The sequence below is a fragment of the Montipora capricornis genome, chromosome 13, assembly GCF_036669925.1.
Source record: "Montipora capricornis isolate CH-2021 chromosome 13, ASM3666992v2, whole genome shotgun sequence".
NCBI classification, from domain to species: Eukaryota; Metazoa; Cnidaria; class Anthozoa; order Scleractinia; family Acroporidae; genus Montipora; species Montipora capricornis.
The window spans coordinates 11,625,279-11,641,121 of record NC_090895.1 but is presented as its reverse complement, the minus strand read 5'-3'; the positions used below and the strand labels follow the sequence as shown (position 1 = coordinate 11,641,121).

Genomic DNA, 15,843 nt, shown 5'->3' with positions numbered 1-15,843 from the left:
AAAGGAAATTGTCATACCCGAAAAGGCCCGTAAAGTTTCGGGCCTTTCGAGAAACGGGCCCCTAGATGAGGTACTACAGCTTAATTCCGTTGGATGGCTGTGTAACAGGCAGCCCAACGGTATTAATTTATATTCTTCATCGTAGTCAGATATGCCAATTAGCCACGTGCTTGTGCTTCACACTGAAATCAACTGTTGGCTGGGGTTGCTACTTGGATGGGTGACGGCCCGTAGGATCCTGTGTTGTTGACTTTCTGTTCTTGTATTTTTGTTTTTCTTCTTTGTAGTCGTAAATTGCAGGTTTTTTTAAATTCCCTATCCGCGGAAAGATTTTTGCCAGACCTTATCCGCTGTTTGAATTCGGACTGAGATGTTATTGCGTCATCAAGGTGGTTGTTGTTACGAAACTGTTTTTTGCATTGAATTTATAACATTTTGTGCGATTTTTGGGAACATTCGTGGAATGGACGAGGCATTAATTTGATGGAACAAACGGTAGTGATTTCACATTTAATCTTTACAAGGAGACGAAATTAATTTCGATGAATCCCAGGTACAAATGTGCGAAGGTAAGAAATATTGTGTCGTCTAATACGTAAGTTATGAACGTCAAATCACAGTTCGGGAACTTCTCAGTAAAATTTGCAACATGGATCGAGAAGTCGAGACAATCACCCCTGACAGTGAACAATCGAGTTCAAGTACAGCCATTATTTTCAGTGTCCATGCAGTCGAAGCTGATGGATACAATACAATCCTTAAGAAGGGTACCAAGCAAGGTTTACAGTTCATCACACATAGTACACTTCCCTTTTATCGACAATCACTAAGTTGTCATCAAATTCTAAAATCAAAATCGGTAGGTCTTCTGAATTTTTATCTCCAGGAGGTTGAAGATGATCAACAATTAGAAATAAATCTTATTCCAGGTTTCTCGTTCCGTGACGTCTTCCGTTTCGAAATATCCGAATTGTCACCTTGCGTGACACCTTGATACAAAGCTATTTGTATTTGAGCCATGGCCCAACAGCGGCAGCGAAAGTGCAGATTTATTTTTAACTCAAATACCATTGAACGCTATATGCTTAGACCAACATCATCCCCAGTCATAGATATTCTGTACCTTGCACATTTTTCTGCTTATTATCATGAGGACCATAAAAAGAATGACAAGAAACAGCTGACTCTCAGCCACAAGTTCTATTATGTTACAGGACAGATTTTGTAGACACAGCTTCAGCGTTTTAACTTCTTTATTCAGGCATGGAACTTCAGCACTCTGCCGTTGCCGGGAGCCAACTCTCTCTAGCTCTCTCTCAAACTACCAAAAACTGGCGTTTATATATGCTCTTGCTTATCTAGGATTGGTTAACTGCGGGCAATACAGTTCCTTTGAAGAAAAAAGGACAATGAGATAACAGCCTGGGCGTAAGATTACGTGCCTCGGGCGTAGCACCTGAACTACTGGAATAAATGAATGTTACAAAAGTTACAAGGTTCTCCTGAGTAAAATACTTTCGAAAGTAACCTTTCGGCGCCCAATACAGCTATGATTCTCCAAAGAGCTTGAAAAGTAACAAAAACGTGATCCTAAAACTCTCAGCAATAATAACGGAAACACTTGTGGTAAATACTTGCGGTAGACACTATTTATATATAACAAAGCGGGTGAGGGGACTGGAACCTAGATTAAGCAAATACTTAACAGTAAAATATATAATAATAATAATAATAAAAACAGAAAAGATTAATAAAGCATCAGCTTTTCACTTCCGACGTTGACGTTGAAAGCTGGCTCAAGTTCTTGAATAAAGAAGGTCTCTTTTATTTTACAATGATAGTCTGTTTTGCCCTTCGCTAAAATATCAAAATGATCCCACTTGATGTTATGTCCAGTGGCCTTGACGTGGTCAGCAATGGCTGAAGTATTGTCATTTTTAGCTAGGGCCTAGCTAGCTAGCTAAACGCCTGAAATCTTGTGTGTACAAATTCTATTCTTGTGTTAACCTTAAGATTGTTTTTCAGTGCACTCGATGTATAAAATCTTTCTTTCCTTACAAGGACCGTATTAATCGTTCACAACAATCCAGAGTTATTTACAGAGCAAATTGTTGGGATTGTAATGGTTATTACATCGGTAAAACTAAACGGCGGCTTCACGATAGAAAAACCGAACATTTTAAGGCCCTAGCTAAAAATGACAATACTTCAGCCATTGCTGACCACGTCAAGGCCACTGGACATAACATCAAGTGGGATCATTTTGATATTTTAGCGAAGGGCAAAACAGACTATCATTGTAAAATAAAAGAAACCTTCTTTATTCAAGAACTTGAGCCAGCTTTCAACGTCAACGTCGGAAGTGAAAAGCTGATGCTTTATTAATCTTTTCTGTTTTTATTATTATTATTATAATTATTATTATTATTATTATATATTTTACTGTTAAGTATTTGCTTAATCTAGGTTCCAGTCCCCTCATCCGATTTGTTATATATAAATAGCTGTTTTAAATTTCAACAGTTACTTTTGAAAATGTATGTAGAGCAAATACGAAACGTCAAGTCATAATCAAAATGAACAAGTTCAATATGTTTATCACTGCTGTTTGTGTCTTTTTAAGTTAAATTAACTGCGAGGGACGAGGTTGTTTGCAACACTTAATTTGGTTTCCATGTTTCAATTTCCTATCTAAGTTCTTAAGCACCGTGCACTAGAATACTTTGCATACAATAAAACGATCATGAAAATATAGTTTAAAATATTATAGCGGAGCTCTGCGCCCCGAAGGCGCGCGCGCGGACCACCATAGTTAACAACCTCGTTCCCAGGGTCTCTCTTCTCTGCCTCCATTGTCGTTGTCAACGACAATGGAGGCAAAGAAGAGAGACCCTGGGAATGAGGTTGCATAGTTAAGAAAATAAGGTACCCATCGATGCGAGAAAATTTGGTTTATAGCCATGACGTCATATACGTCCGTGCGTACGTACGTCCGTCCGTCCACCCCTCCATGTATGCCAATGTGACCAGTATCATGCTACAAGCTTACAGCATACATCTTTGATATTGGACACCCATGTTTTGATCAATTGACACCTGTCAAAACAAGGTTTCCGCTTACTAGTATCACGTGACCATATCGCGGGCTCAAGCTTAGAGCTCACCGAAGTCAGCTGTTTTTGACGTTGACCGCTGACCAGGTACTGGTTTTCAGGCTCAACCTAGGTTTACTCACCTAAAATAACCGAGGCTTCATTCCTCGCGCGCTTTCTGTGGCTCAACGGGGCTACACCGCCATGAAACGTCAATAATAGTTCTTACTTTTCGTGTTCAGGTGGAAAACGGCAGTTTGGAAAATGTTTTCTTTCTGCCTTTCCGCTGGTTTCAATCCAGTTTGTTATATCATGAAAGCTGTGGTCCACTTTGGCTGCTACGCAGTTATTCAAGTCAAACATCGAGGGATATAAACTTAAAGCTGAGTGTTTATTTTTAATTTGCTTAGAGCTGCTTTTTTTTTTTCTGTATTGTATTTTTTGGCATATCTTTAGAAGGTCTGATAAGGTTACATGATGCCTGGAGGACCTCTGACTAGAACAGAAACGAAAGGAGAGCGAAAGAGAACGACAATGACAAAACAGAATACCAGTAATAGCTCACACTTGTTGGAAGAAGTTACTTCACAAATTCTTTCCTTGGGCACTAAACCGTTTGTTATTTTTACGGATGCGTTATTTAAAGTGGATGTGTATTTTTAAAAAGTGGTTTAATCGGTTTTTCCTTTGTTCAGGAATGAAACTCGAATTTGTAATGACAACTGGAATTAAATAACAATTACCTGTACTATTGTGGACACAAAGATAAAGTTGAATTGTTTGTTTGTTTTGCTTTAAAATGCAAGCGAACAAGTGCTTTTTTAATCCGTTTGCGCAATTGGTTTTCGATGTGCCTCGACAGTGACAAGAAAAATTTTGCCCTTATGTTATAAACACGTAGTCGAAATGAGTTCTCGTAAAATTAGGGGAAAATTTCACTAGCTTGTGCTTAGTTTGTTTAAGCACCTAAAGGTAATTTAGTGTTGAAGCGGATGCTAGTTGCATTGCCGTATTTTGCCAATTTTTGTTCCAAGCCAAGCTGGCGTGTTTCAGTGAAATAAATCAAAATGTGAATGATCTCGTTTTCAGAGATAAAGTGCATGGGACAAAGTACATCAGTAAAACTATTTTTTTGACCCTTAAAGTGACAAAGTTTTTGATGGTTTCTAATTTTAGCGTGATTCCTATTCGCTGGGTATTGACAGTTAACTCTGAAATGGCCTTTTTCCTTTCCATTCACTCACTGAGGGTGTGCTTGTTTTCTTTTAAAACTCGTGCGGTTAAACAAAAAATCATTGCCAAACTGATGAATTCAAACGTAATTTTCACTCGGAAAACCGATATCATACTCATTGCTTTGTGATTCATGCAATATCGCCTTTAGCGTAAAATTTACCATGGAATTCATTGGTAAGGCAATGAATTTTTCTACAGAAGAAAGCAAAGAAAATGATTTTATTATTGAAGCAGCAATTCGAAACTTTTTATTTTCATTAACCCCACAGGCAGTAACATTAAATAACAAGGGAGCTCCGCTTTTAGGCTTGGCTAAATCTATGTATTATCGTTCTCTTGATAAGAAAAACTGACGGAAGGCCACGCAATTTTTTCCTCAAGAAAAACAGCAAGAAATAAAGGATATTTCATGGAATGTGCGGGCGTACGGTATTTACGCACGAGTTGTCGACGTATCAGAAATCGAACGAGTGAGCGCAGCTCACTCGTTCGATTTCTGATACAAACACAACGAGTGCGTAAATACTGTACAAAGCACTTTACATGTGGTATTGTGTTTATTATATACATACTGAGAGTTAAAGTCTTGTTTATCGTGTTTAATGACAAACCAAGACGAAACTCTGTTACTCGACTTCAAGTCAAAACCTCATGCAAAGATTATAATATAGGCTTAAATTTGTGTTCGAAATTGGACATTAAAGCAAGCAAAGAATGTGAAAATATTATTTCAAATGTCCCTCAATACTTAAAACAAGGCACCGTAAACTTGAAGGCTCATAATCCTCTCCGTATTTACGTCTCACAGAACGAATAAAGTCCGAAAGGTGATTGTTTAATTCTGTGGCCTCTATGTTTTGCACTTCTCGACCGTCTCTCTTTTCGTTTCTCAAACGTTTCCAGCGATCTCACATCTCGTTTCGTTTTCTCTTTCGTGTTCTTGTTTTCGAGACTTTCCACGTAATCCTCGACCGAAGCATCGTGATCAACAAACCTTTTCTCGTTCAAGTTTTTAAGCTTCGACACTTGCGCACGCTTAAAATTCCTCAAACAAGCGAAACACTGCCAGCCGAATGAAAAATCACCTTGTTACGGTTCACACGTCAAAAAACATGATACGCGGCGCCTGATTGGACGTATTGTGTTCCTCACACGTGAAAAAAGCGAAACGCGCCATTGGTTTGGCTGTTGGGGTCTTAGACCAGCTTGTGAACCGAATTCAGTGGGTAAATCTCAGTATGTATATAATAAAACAACTACCTTGTCGCAAATTATCTATGACCGCTATTCAGCCATTTGACGAGGGCCAGTCTCGTGCTTCTCAAGTTGCCTCCTTCATGCCCAAAAGAATTGTGGGTAATTCTGCCATTCCATGACAAGGGAAGACACCCGATTGTCGATTCATAGCTTTCTTTATAAGTGTCGGGCCACCCAGTCCTACCGCCAAAACACAGCATTGATTGAAGTTTTTAGCTTTCAAAACTTGCCCAAATTGTATCGGTAGGTCCTGGAATTCGTCCACAGAAAGACCAGAAAGACAACTGAGCATTTTAGGCGTCCCAGTCTGCATGAAACCATCTCCGCACCTCTGGGTTCTTTCAAAGGCTTATCTTAACCCATATTCTAGCTTAATGATGCTAGGGTGTGGGCTTCTGCAGACGAAACTGCCCCGAAAAATCACTTATAATATGATAAATGTACCAGATTGATCCACTTCGCTGACCTCTCAAACACCGACTATTGACATTTGTCACGTGTTTCCTTAACCTGAGCCCACCCAAAACCGCAGATGTTTCAATGAGTACTTTGTATACGGTGAAGCGAATTGTATCACACCGTTCATTGCCAGAAAAGAACTAGAAGTATCGAGCGCTTGGCACGTAAAATGCTAAACTTATTACTTGTGTTTACAATGTAACGTTTATGAGGACGACGAGGAGGTAAAACTCTCTACTCTGCGAGTTGTGTATCCCACAAAAAGATCGCACCTAGCCAAGTGAGTAATACGTTCCCACCATGGTTGTGCAGTACTCTCACAGGACTCTGAGTTACAGGTAAGTAATCAGTTAAACAAAGGAGGTTATTTTTAGGTAACTTTATATACAACCAAAGGTATACTTATGCAGTATTAAGTTATCCGTTAAAAAGGGGTGGCTTTACATTTTGTAACTGCCACATTTTGTCAAATTCCAAAGACAAGTAATTTTAGGGATAACTGTTTCAGTAATTCTAGATGTAGGGAATAACTACATGTACCCCCGGAATTCTAGGCATAAGCTAAAGGGTCACTAAAACCTCCCTAACAGGGGCTCACTTGGGTAAGCTCAGAGTATTTGAAGGCCATGGATCATTTTGGTAGTGCTCTTTGTTTCTGATCAAACTTCTGCAACTATAATTTTCAAGTCTCATGTTATGCAATGAATGACATTTGCGGAGGTACATGTGAAACGATCGGTGATCTTAACAGATCGCTTAGGTCCCGATATCTTGCTAGTGTTAACAATGAAAAGACAAGTTTTGCATCGTGAGCGGGCGCATTTGAAAGTGCCGGGTTGCTCGTTAGTTTTGAGCGCGCTTCTAACTAAAAAGTTGAATGAAGGGGTAGTTTCTAATGAAACTGTGGTGGATTTCCTCTAACGCTCGAAACGTCAGCTTTTAGAATAGCTAAAAAGTTGCCTACGTTTTTGTCGCGTTTGAATGAAATAAGTGGAGGTTGCGAAAAGATTCTACCAGTCTCGGGATCATTTTGGAGTAATTTAAAATTACTAAGGATGATGCTTTTGACTGCGTGATTATGAGGATGGAAAGTGAGGGTGAATGGAATTCTGTCATTCTCATCTTTTTGTGACGTTTGTAGTGATGACCGTCGATCAAATCGACTGTCGATTATATAAATTATACATTGGCGAGACAGGTAGACGACCAGGTAACCGATTCCGCGAACACCTTCGCGATGTTGAGAAGAATGACAAAGATGCATCTAAGCCAGTCGCTCGTCATTTTAATCTCCCTAACCACTCCAAAAAACACATGGCTATCTGCGGCCTTTCCCTACATCTAGGTACGACGTAAAGCCGCAAGAATCTGGAACAAAAATTCATCTTCCAAATCGGCACCCTTAATCCTCACGGTATTAACGAACGCTTTTCATTTAACTAATATATCCCTATCTTTCACGTTGCTATGTTACCACCAATAGCGTAGGTCCTACTCTACTATAAAAACTACACGTAACCCATAATTCCTCGATTCGCTCTGACGAAGGGCTAAAGCTCGAAACGTCAGCTTTTAGAATCTTTGTACGGTGGCCAATTTACATTATCAACTCCGTTGATAAAACCAAATTTTTGTATACTACTTCCCCACCGACGCAGCACCACAGTTTCTTTCGAAACTACCCCCTTCAAACAATTTCATAATTTGAAAGATTTATGTGAATAAAGAGCGCGAAAAATTAATAATTATCCTACGAAATAGCGCGGAATGTCGCCTTATACTTAGCCGACGAGGCCGTAGCCCGAGTTGGCTAAAGTCAGGCGATATTCTGCAAGATTGAGCAGGATAATTGTTTATTATTCAACACATTGATGATAAAGCACAATTATACGCCCGACGAATATTGAGCGCGCTACGACCATATTTGGACATTGTCACAATGTGTTGGATAATAAAATCTATGGTTTCGCTCCAGGTTGGCTAGGTGTCAGGAATGTCTGAGTGAGTCACAAATTTGAGGGGAAAATTATGGTAATCAAGATAGCGGAAATTGACGCACTACCTAATTAAAAGCGCGGAAATTAACGTTAACATAACTTATGCAATGTTTTTTAAATTCGCGTTAATTTCATAAAGCGTTAATTTCTTATAATTAGGCATTTGTGACTGCAAAGAAGTGAGGCAGAATCGATCATATCCTCGCCGTGATGCTGCACAAAAATCCCAGCCGTCGTCACTTTATAAATGGATCCCAGGGTAAAGACCCTTGCGTTTTGTCATCTGGTATGCCTATTGCAATTGGGTAGATTTTGTCACGTGATGTTAGTTCTTCGCAAACTTGTGGCATCCTAGCTTTTCTAAATATGGCGGCGTAAAAAAACTGCACGAAAGCGGTCCTGAAAGCAATGGCGCCCAAGTTCAGTAGATTATCAATGTGTTTATAATCGGCGTGTAAGTCAATCCTCTTTGCAAACATTGCCATATGATACGAGCCAACTGCCAGATTTCGTAACAAGTACATCCATAGAGTTAATATATAAAGAATATACATATATCTCGCTGACTGGCTGCCGTGAACTTTACGGTTGATCCACGCCTTCACAGTCGATTTTTCAATAAATTTAAGAGCAAGTGATATCAGAACTAAAGCTGCATATTCTAATAATAAACTGGACCCAAGAAGTGGCCACTTACCGGCTAGAATATCTCTGTTTATTGTTGAAGCAGCCTGAACGAAAAATAAAGATATCCAGAACCAAAATACAGCGAGACGAGGTGCCGCAAGAAGAAAAGTTGTCACTTTAAATTTCTCCCATCGAAAAATGAAAAAAGCCAGAACGGAGGAGCTGCCCACTTCGACGAATGTCCCCGCTGTGTTGATCTTGTTTCTGTTACCTTGACTGAAGACTACATATCCACAAGTTTCCGTACTTGTCTCGTTTGTAAGACAGACGAATGCCGGCACAAGAAAGAGGAAAATGAAAGACAGTCTTGTCAGCCATAGTAAGGACAAAATACAAACAACAACACCAAACACTGCCATCTTGAATCGGCAAAATCATTCGTGGTTGGCAGCCAAAGGCACTGAGACTGGAGGGGTACCGAGGAAGAGGGGGAGGGGGCAAATTGCTCACCTCAGATAAAACGAAAATTTTTTGCACTACATACATTGAAAACTGCTTTACTGTATTACTCGTGGGGTTTTTTTCAAGAAAACAAGCAAACCACCGGAATTATCAATGGGAGAGTCACTGAGGAAAGGACAAGAGAGAGAGCTCCTCTTCCCCACGCCCTCCCCCCTGGTGGGAAAATTAACTGATATCCAACAGAAGAAAACTGAAACGCAAGAAACCGAAAGAGATTGGATGTCATGATCATTCTCAATTTCCGAGCTTCGTTTCTTTAGTGTTTTTTTAGTGTTTATTTGGTTTTTTTGTTTCGAAAATGAAGATAGATTTGTTGGCGACAGATGAATGAAAAATCTCAAAAGTAACACTCCCCGCTTTCCAAGAAAGAAAAAATGCAAAAGCTACTGTAGGGTCAAGGATGTCTATGAGGAGATCAGTGTTCGGTTTCGCGTGAAAAATACTGAGACACTGAGGAGAGAGAAGATGGTTTCCACTTAATGTTTAGACGTGTCCCTTAAAAACTCATTCGACAGTGGTCACAGGCATTCTTGCAAAGCTCGGCCCGTAAAACAAAAACAGAGAGAAGACTAGAGCTCTTCATTTTCAGCTTCTCTGCCCTTGGCAGACAATCTGGTGGTCGTATTCGATATTCGCTACAATGCTGTGGGCAGCAGGATGTTTCCAAGCTTTCTTAGTGGTCGCGAGGTTTGTCTTAAACCTCCTTAATTTTATTCCAGCGGCAATCTGTGTTTACAACACAGTCCCAGTTGAAAATTGTACGTTTAAGAACAAGTCGTACAACATACTTGGCCACCAAGAGCTCAGTCACACAATCAACTCCATTGGAACACTCCTGGAGGATGCAAACTCAACTTTTCTTATAATGTTGATATTTTCATGGAAAACATTTAACGTGAGACAATTCGTTTACGCGATTCCTTGCGTGGGACATTTCTGGGTTTGGTGTTTGTTTTGCGTTACGAACACGCTGTCAATTCTTTACGTGGATATTGTACACGGGAAAGACCACACAGGGAATATAAGTGTGCAAGCAGTGGCTCTAATATCAGAAATGCTACTCCTCACTGTACTCGCCACTGCAATTAACTTCATAACCAATGAAACATACGTTGATTGGGTGAAAATTCATTTTCGTGGAGAATTGTCAATTCAGAGCGTTTTCAAGCCGTTGTTTCTTTTCGTGTTAAGCGCATATTTCTTTCGAAATCTTGGATTATTTCTCTACGATACTGCGTTGGTTTCTTTGAGCATCTCATTGATCAAGGGTGGTAAAGTCCAAGGATCACGTGACTGGGATAGCTTGTTGCTGTTACTCAGTGCTGCTTTTCGTGGAAGTTTCACAAAGTTCTTTTTCCAGAAGATATTTCAAGGTCAACAGCTACCTCAGGTGAGACGTAACACAACAGAGGAAACTTTCAACGAATGTGTCGCTTCATCGATTTCAAATTTTAAAATCATTTTTAAAAGGATTACCTGACAGAACTAATTCATAAGTTATGAATGGATATTTGTGAGGCTGTAAAATTTCTTTAGATGTCAAGAAACTCAGCACTAGTGTTTCTAACCGACATGGAACTGTCCAATCCGACCCCAGAGCTTTTCTCTTGACGGAGGGAGAGAAGAGCTCTGGGGAGCCCCAGAAAGTGTCTTCTCATTGGTTTTCGTGAAGAACAATCAAAAGCGTCTCTAATTTGTGCATTCATGTTAGCACGAGGAGTGAGCAGGCGCAGTAAGGTTCAAATAGCCAATTTTTGGCTATAAGATCCTACGGCGCGTGTTCGCCTACATAGAGTTTCCCAGAGCCGTGGGTCGATCCGAGGCTCTGGTGACGAGAATGGGAACTGTCACCCTATTTTTGAGTTCATATTTACTGACTTAATTAACGGGAAGAAAAACCTTTTTATCTGACTTTTTCCATCTTGTGTAGTTCCACCAATTTTTAACCAATACATTCACTCCTTGTCTTATTCCACTTTAACAAAATTTTCTTAAGGAAGTCTAATTTTAGGGCTGTGACTGAACGTTCTCCTTCTTCTTCTTATTCCTATGATTATTACTATTATTATTAAAACCAGCTTAAAGTGCACCTGCCGGTCTTCCTATCCGAAGCAAATATATGTCACCATTGTTACCCAGGCTCTCGCTTTTTCTGTGCCGCGCTAGCTACGTAAACGTGGAAGAACTAGCAGTGATCTGGACTCACGACCGTGATGTGAGAGGCAAGGGTCTGTTTTCGATTTTACGTCACAAACTGCTTTGCATTCCGGTTTTCAAAGAAATTTTGCATTGCAAAGCAGTTTGTGACGTAAAATTGAGAATAGACCCATGCCTCTCACATCACGGGAGTGGGTCCAAATTACTATAAAAAAGCTAAAAAGAGAAAGGCTGATATAATGGTGAAGGAATATATTGAAAAAAGGGCACTGCCTTTCGTCATCACGGTTTTACGAGCAATGACTGCGGTTAACAAATACCTTACAATTTGAATAGTGATATGGCGTGTGATTTGATACAGCACTAAAGATAAGGATTTTAACGGACTTAACGGATACGGTACAATAATAATAAGGAATGAAAACTGAAATTATATAACGGTAAAGAAATATAGGGAGGGGGGGGGGGAGGGGGGAGGGTGGATTACATTTCATCTTTTTTATTGAGACCTAATAAGGGTTTAAAGGAGACAGGGAGTTAGCTATGTTTATTAGATGTGCTTCTCTTGCCTTGCGTAGACTATCACGATTGGAATGAACGAGCTCGAGTGGAATAAATGAAATACCACTGGCGGTGTGATCATTAGTGAGGAAGTGTTCTGAAACTGTCATGACTTTGGAGACGTTGGTTGGTTTGTCGACTGGTCTGCCGTCTTCGTTAAAACGGTCTTTGAGTCTTCATTTGGTTTCTCCAATGTATTGTTCAAGGCAACGATTGCACTGTACCATGTTGATTCCATTTTTTGAATTGCAGTCTCGTGCAATGTCGTGTACCCGTCTTAGTTCTTGTGTGCAACCGTTGCCTTAAACAATACATTGGAGAACCCAAACGCACTTATGTCCAGGTTTTCACGCAAATGCGAAAATTGCGATTTTTGCGAAAAATCGCAAAAATCGTAAATGGTGCAAAGAAGAAGACGAAGACTTAAAGATCGTTTTAGCGAACACCGCAGACCAGTCGACAACCAACCAACGTCTCCAAACCAACCACAGTTTCAGAACACTTCCTCACTAACAATCACACCACCAAAGACATTTCAGTTATTCCACTCGAGCTCATTCATCCCAATCGTCAAAGCAAGAGAAGTCGATATTTCATAAACATACCTAACACCCTTGAACCTTAAGGTCTTAATAAGACAGATGAAATGTGATCCACCTTTTCCCCCGCATATTTCTTTACCGTTATATAATTTACATACATACATACATGCTTTATTTAAACACGGTGAAACCTTCAGTAAGAATACAATAGCTATAGTACAATAAAATTCAGTATTTAATTACTACAGTAATAAAAATACTGTTTTACAAGGTTGCCCTGTGGGAGCCTAACCCTCATTGTCATAAAATCGATTCACTTCTTTTTTAAAAGACCTAACCGATTCGATCGTACGTAAATTGTTGAGATAATTGGTGTTTGGTTTGGCCAAATTAAGCTTCATTTCTAAATTCCTGACATTATATTTTGTGGTGCGAATTGAAAACAGGTCCTGTAGATAATCCGGAGCAAGACCATTTAATATTTTAAACATTAGGATGGCTTTAAGCTTTTTCCGACGCTTAGCGAGATTGTCCTGGCGGAGTGAGGTAAGGAGATGGTTAGCACTCACGTCGTAACTACTCTTGGTGATAACCCTAGCCGCCCTGTTCTGCAATTTTTGCAGTTTATCGCACAGAGTCACGTTGCATTCGTCCCAAACAGAACTACAATAATCAAAATGGGGCCGAATAAGCGCATGATAGATTTGGAGAGCGGTCTTTACTGATATAAATAGTCTTACTCGTTTAAGAGCTCCAATAGCCTTCGATATTTTCTTAACTACTTCATCTACATGATCTATCCAGGTCAAGTGCTCGTCAATTAATAAACCTAGAGATTTAGCCTTGTGGACTCTCGTGATTGATTTTCCGTTAATTTCTACGTTAATTTCTTCGTTTCCAGAGACGCGAATCCGTTGGTGAGAGCCAATTACCATGAATTCAGTCTTTGTGGCACTTAAACTTAACCTGTTCGCTACAAGCCAGCGATTAAGATTCTCAAGGTCTATGTTAATTTTATTTTCAAGTTCAGTCAATGAATCTGCTGCTACAGTAATATTTGTATCGTCCGCGAACATTTTCGGGGAAGCAACTGACAGACAATTGGCCAAATCGTTAATGTAAATTAAAAATAATAATGGTCCTAGGTTACTTCCTTGAGGGACGCCACAAGGAACTGAAGCAGCGTTAGACAAGTGGCCATTCACGCTACATTTCTGAGTGCGATCGGAAAGGCAAGATTTAAACCAGCTTAAACTGGTCTGATCAATTCCATAATTGCGTAGCTTACGTACCAAAATACTGTGGTCAATGGTGTCGAAGGCCTTTTGAAGGTCAATAAACACAACACCGTTCAGTAAACCATTCAGTAAACCATTTCAGTCATCATTCCTAATTATTATTGTACCGTATCCGTAAAGTCCGTTAAAATCCTTATCTTTAGTGCTGTATCAAATCACACGCCATCACTATGACGTTTTTGCTAAACGTAGTTATTGCTTGTTAAACTCTGATAAAGAAAGGCAGTAGCTTTCGAAATATTGGCTTTTTTCAATATATTCCGTTACCGTTATATCAGCTGATGAGGTCCTTCATCAGGATCCGGTGCTTCTACTTTGTTACGCTGGTCCTTGCATAGAAACTTATCGTCCAAATTACTGCTACTTTTCATAACTTTGCGCGTCTTGCCCGGTAGATAAAAAGCGAAATTTCGAGGTAAGAATGGAAAACATGTTTGCTTTTGGTGGGGAGATTAATATTGTAGACGGAAATTATTTGAGCACTTTAAGTTCGACTACAAACTAAGTTGTTCTTCAGTGTATCATGGAATAAGAAAACGGTATCATTAATGTTAAGAAAACGTCCGGTTCATTAAACTACAGTTCAAGACATTTCTTTTACCCCTATTTATACTACTCACAAAAGCAAAAAATTAAACAAACAAACAAACAAACAAGAAAAAAACAAATGAGCAAAACTTAGACTTCTTAATAAATCTCAGCCTTGGTGTGTTCTTAGCATGTCCTTGAAATTGTGGTCACTAATTAATTAATCTCAGCCTGAACTTTCTTACAACAAGGTTCTTATATATAAGAAAAAATGAATGTATACAAATTTTAAGCGCAAATGGAGCTTAATTTAATTTTTCATTGGCTTATTCATGTGCGTATTGACAGTTTTTTCGCCTACATTTTAAGGGCAAAAATGGTCTTTTCTGGGTGCTTCACCTCTTATGACCGCTCAATAATTGAATCACCTTTGTTTAAAGACGTGCAGGCGTCAGAGTACACTGAAAATTGAAACTGAGCACCTCAGGGTGCTGCCGTCGCTTTCGTTGGAACTGGTAGGCAACATAGAGATGAATCATTTTAACCGTGACAGCACCCGAACATCTCTTAATATACTATAATATCTCAATATCTTTTATCCCCTCATATAGCATAATTATGCGAGTATTTTAAACGAAGTTAAATATCATGAAAAGGTAGGGGGAATATTTCTTCTGATATAGATTCAACTTACTTGGCAGGTGTGCGAAAATGATGAAGAGGAGATGTCTTTGTCGTGGTATGATAAACAACGTGAGCGACTGGGTGGTTACCGGTCGATTGATGCCAGTTATGAACACAGTATAATCCACGAATATTATGGACCCCATTAAAGGAAAGACGCGATGGCGTTATTTCCCAAATCAATCACAGTTCTAAAGTACTCATGAGCAACCAAAGACGATTCACGCTGCGTGGATCGGACATGTTAAACCGCCCTATTGTTTGTCGCCGTAATACGACCTACCTCCAAATAATTTTTACATAAACGCTGTTTTTCTGTACATTTTTTTTAAATACAGGAAATTATGTTTATGTTATTAAGTACTGATATTTATCTACTCAACTGAGAGTACCGCGTTTTTCATCGGTCAATCACGACTGCATAAATAGCTTTTAGAGTGCAATAGAGGTTATAGAATGCAATACGGAAGTTGCTATGAAAACACGGTAATGGAGTAATTTTGGTGAGTACATCATAAATAAAAAATCGATCATATGAACTTGCTTGTGCATTTCGTGATTTACAGTAAGTCAGTGATTTACGTCACTCAACCCATTAGAAAAGTGATGGGGGGGGGGGGGGGGAACCCAAAAAAAAAAATGCAAGGGAAAATGCCAACAAAAAAAATTCACGCAAAGAAGAAGGTAAAGAAAAAAAATTTATGCAGAAGGAAGGTCCCATTGTGACTTTTATTTAATAATTATATAATATTTGCCAGTGTCTATTAAAATTAATTCTTATTCAAAATATTCTTGGGGCCTTATCCCAGGCCCTGCTATATTATTATCAATAAATAAAGACATCTAGTGTACTGAGGTGTTTTCCTCACACTGAATGAAATGA

General features: G+C 39.3%; 2 protein-coding genes across 2 annotated transcripts; one reads left to right on the top strand and one right to left on the bottom strand.

Moving 5' to 3' along the window:
- Nucleotides 1-4,545: 4,545 nt before the first annotated feature.
- Nucleotides 4,546-9,099, bottom strand: LOC138029711 (uncharacterized). Its single transcript, XM_068877463.1, has one exon. The coding sequence runs from the start codon at nucleotides 9,085-9,087 to the stop codon at nucleotides 8,278-8,280; it is 810 nt and encodes a 269-aa protein (XP_068733564.1). The 5' UTR covers nucleotides 9,088-9,099; the 3' UTR covers nucleotides 4,546-8,277.
- Nucleotides 9,100-9,401: 302 nt separating this feature from the next.
- On the top strand, nucleotides 9,402-15,499 carry LOC138028917 (uncharacterized). Its single transcript, XM_068876558.1, has 2 exons — nucleotides 9,402-10,580; nucleotides 14,978-15,499. The coding sequence occupies exons 1-2, from the start codon at nucleotides 9,831-9,833 to the stop codon at nucleotides 15,107-15,109; spliced, it is 882 nt and encodes a 293-aa protein (XP_068732659.1). The 5' UTR covers nucleotides 9,402-9,830; the 3' UTR covers nucleotides 15,110-15,499.
- Nucleotides 15,500-15,843: the final 344 nt, after the last annotated feature.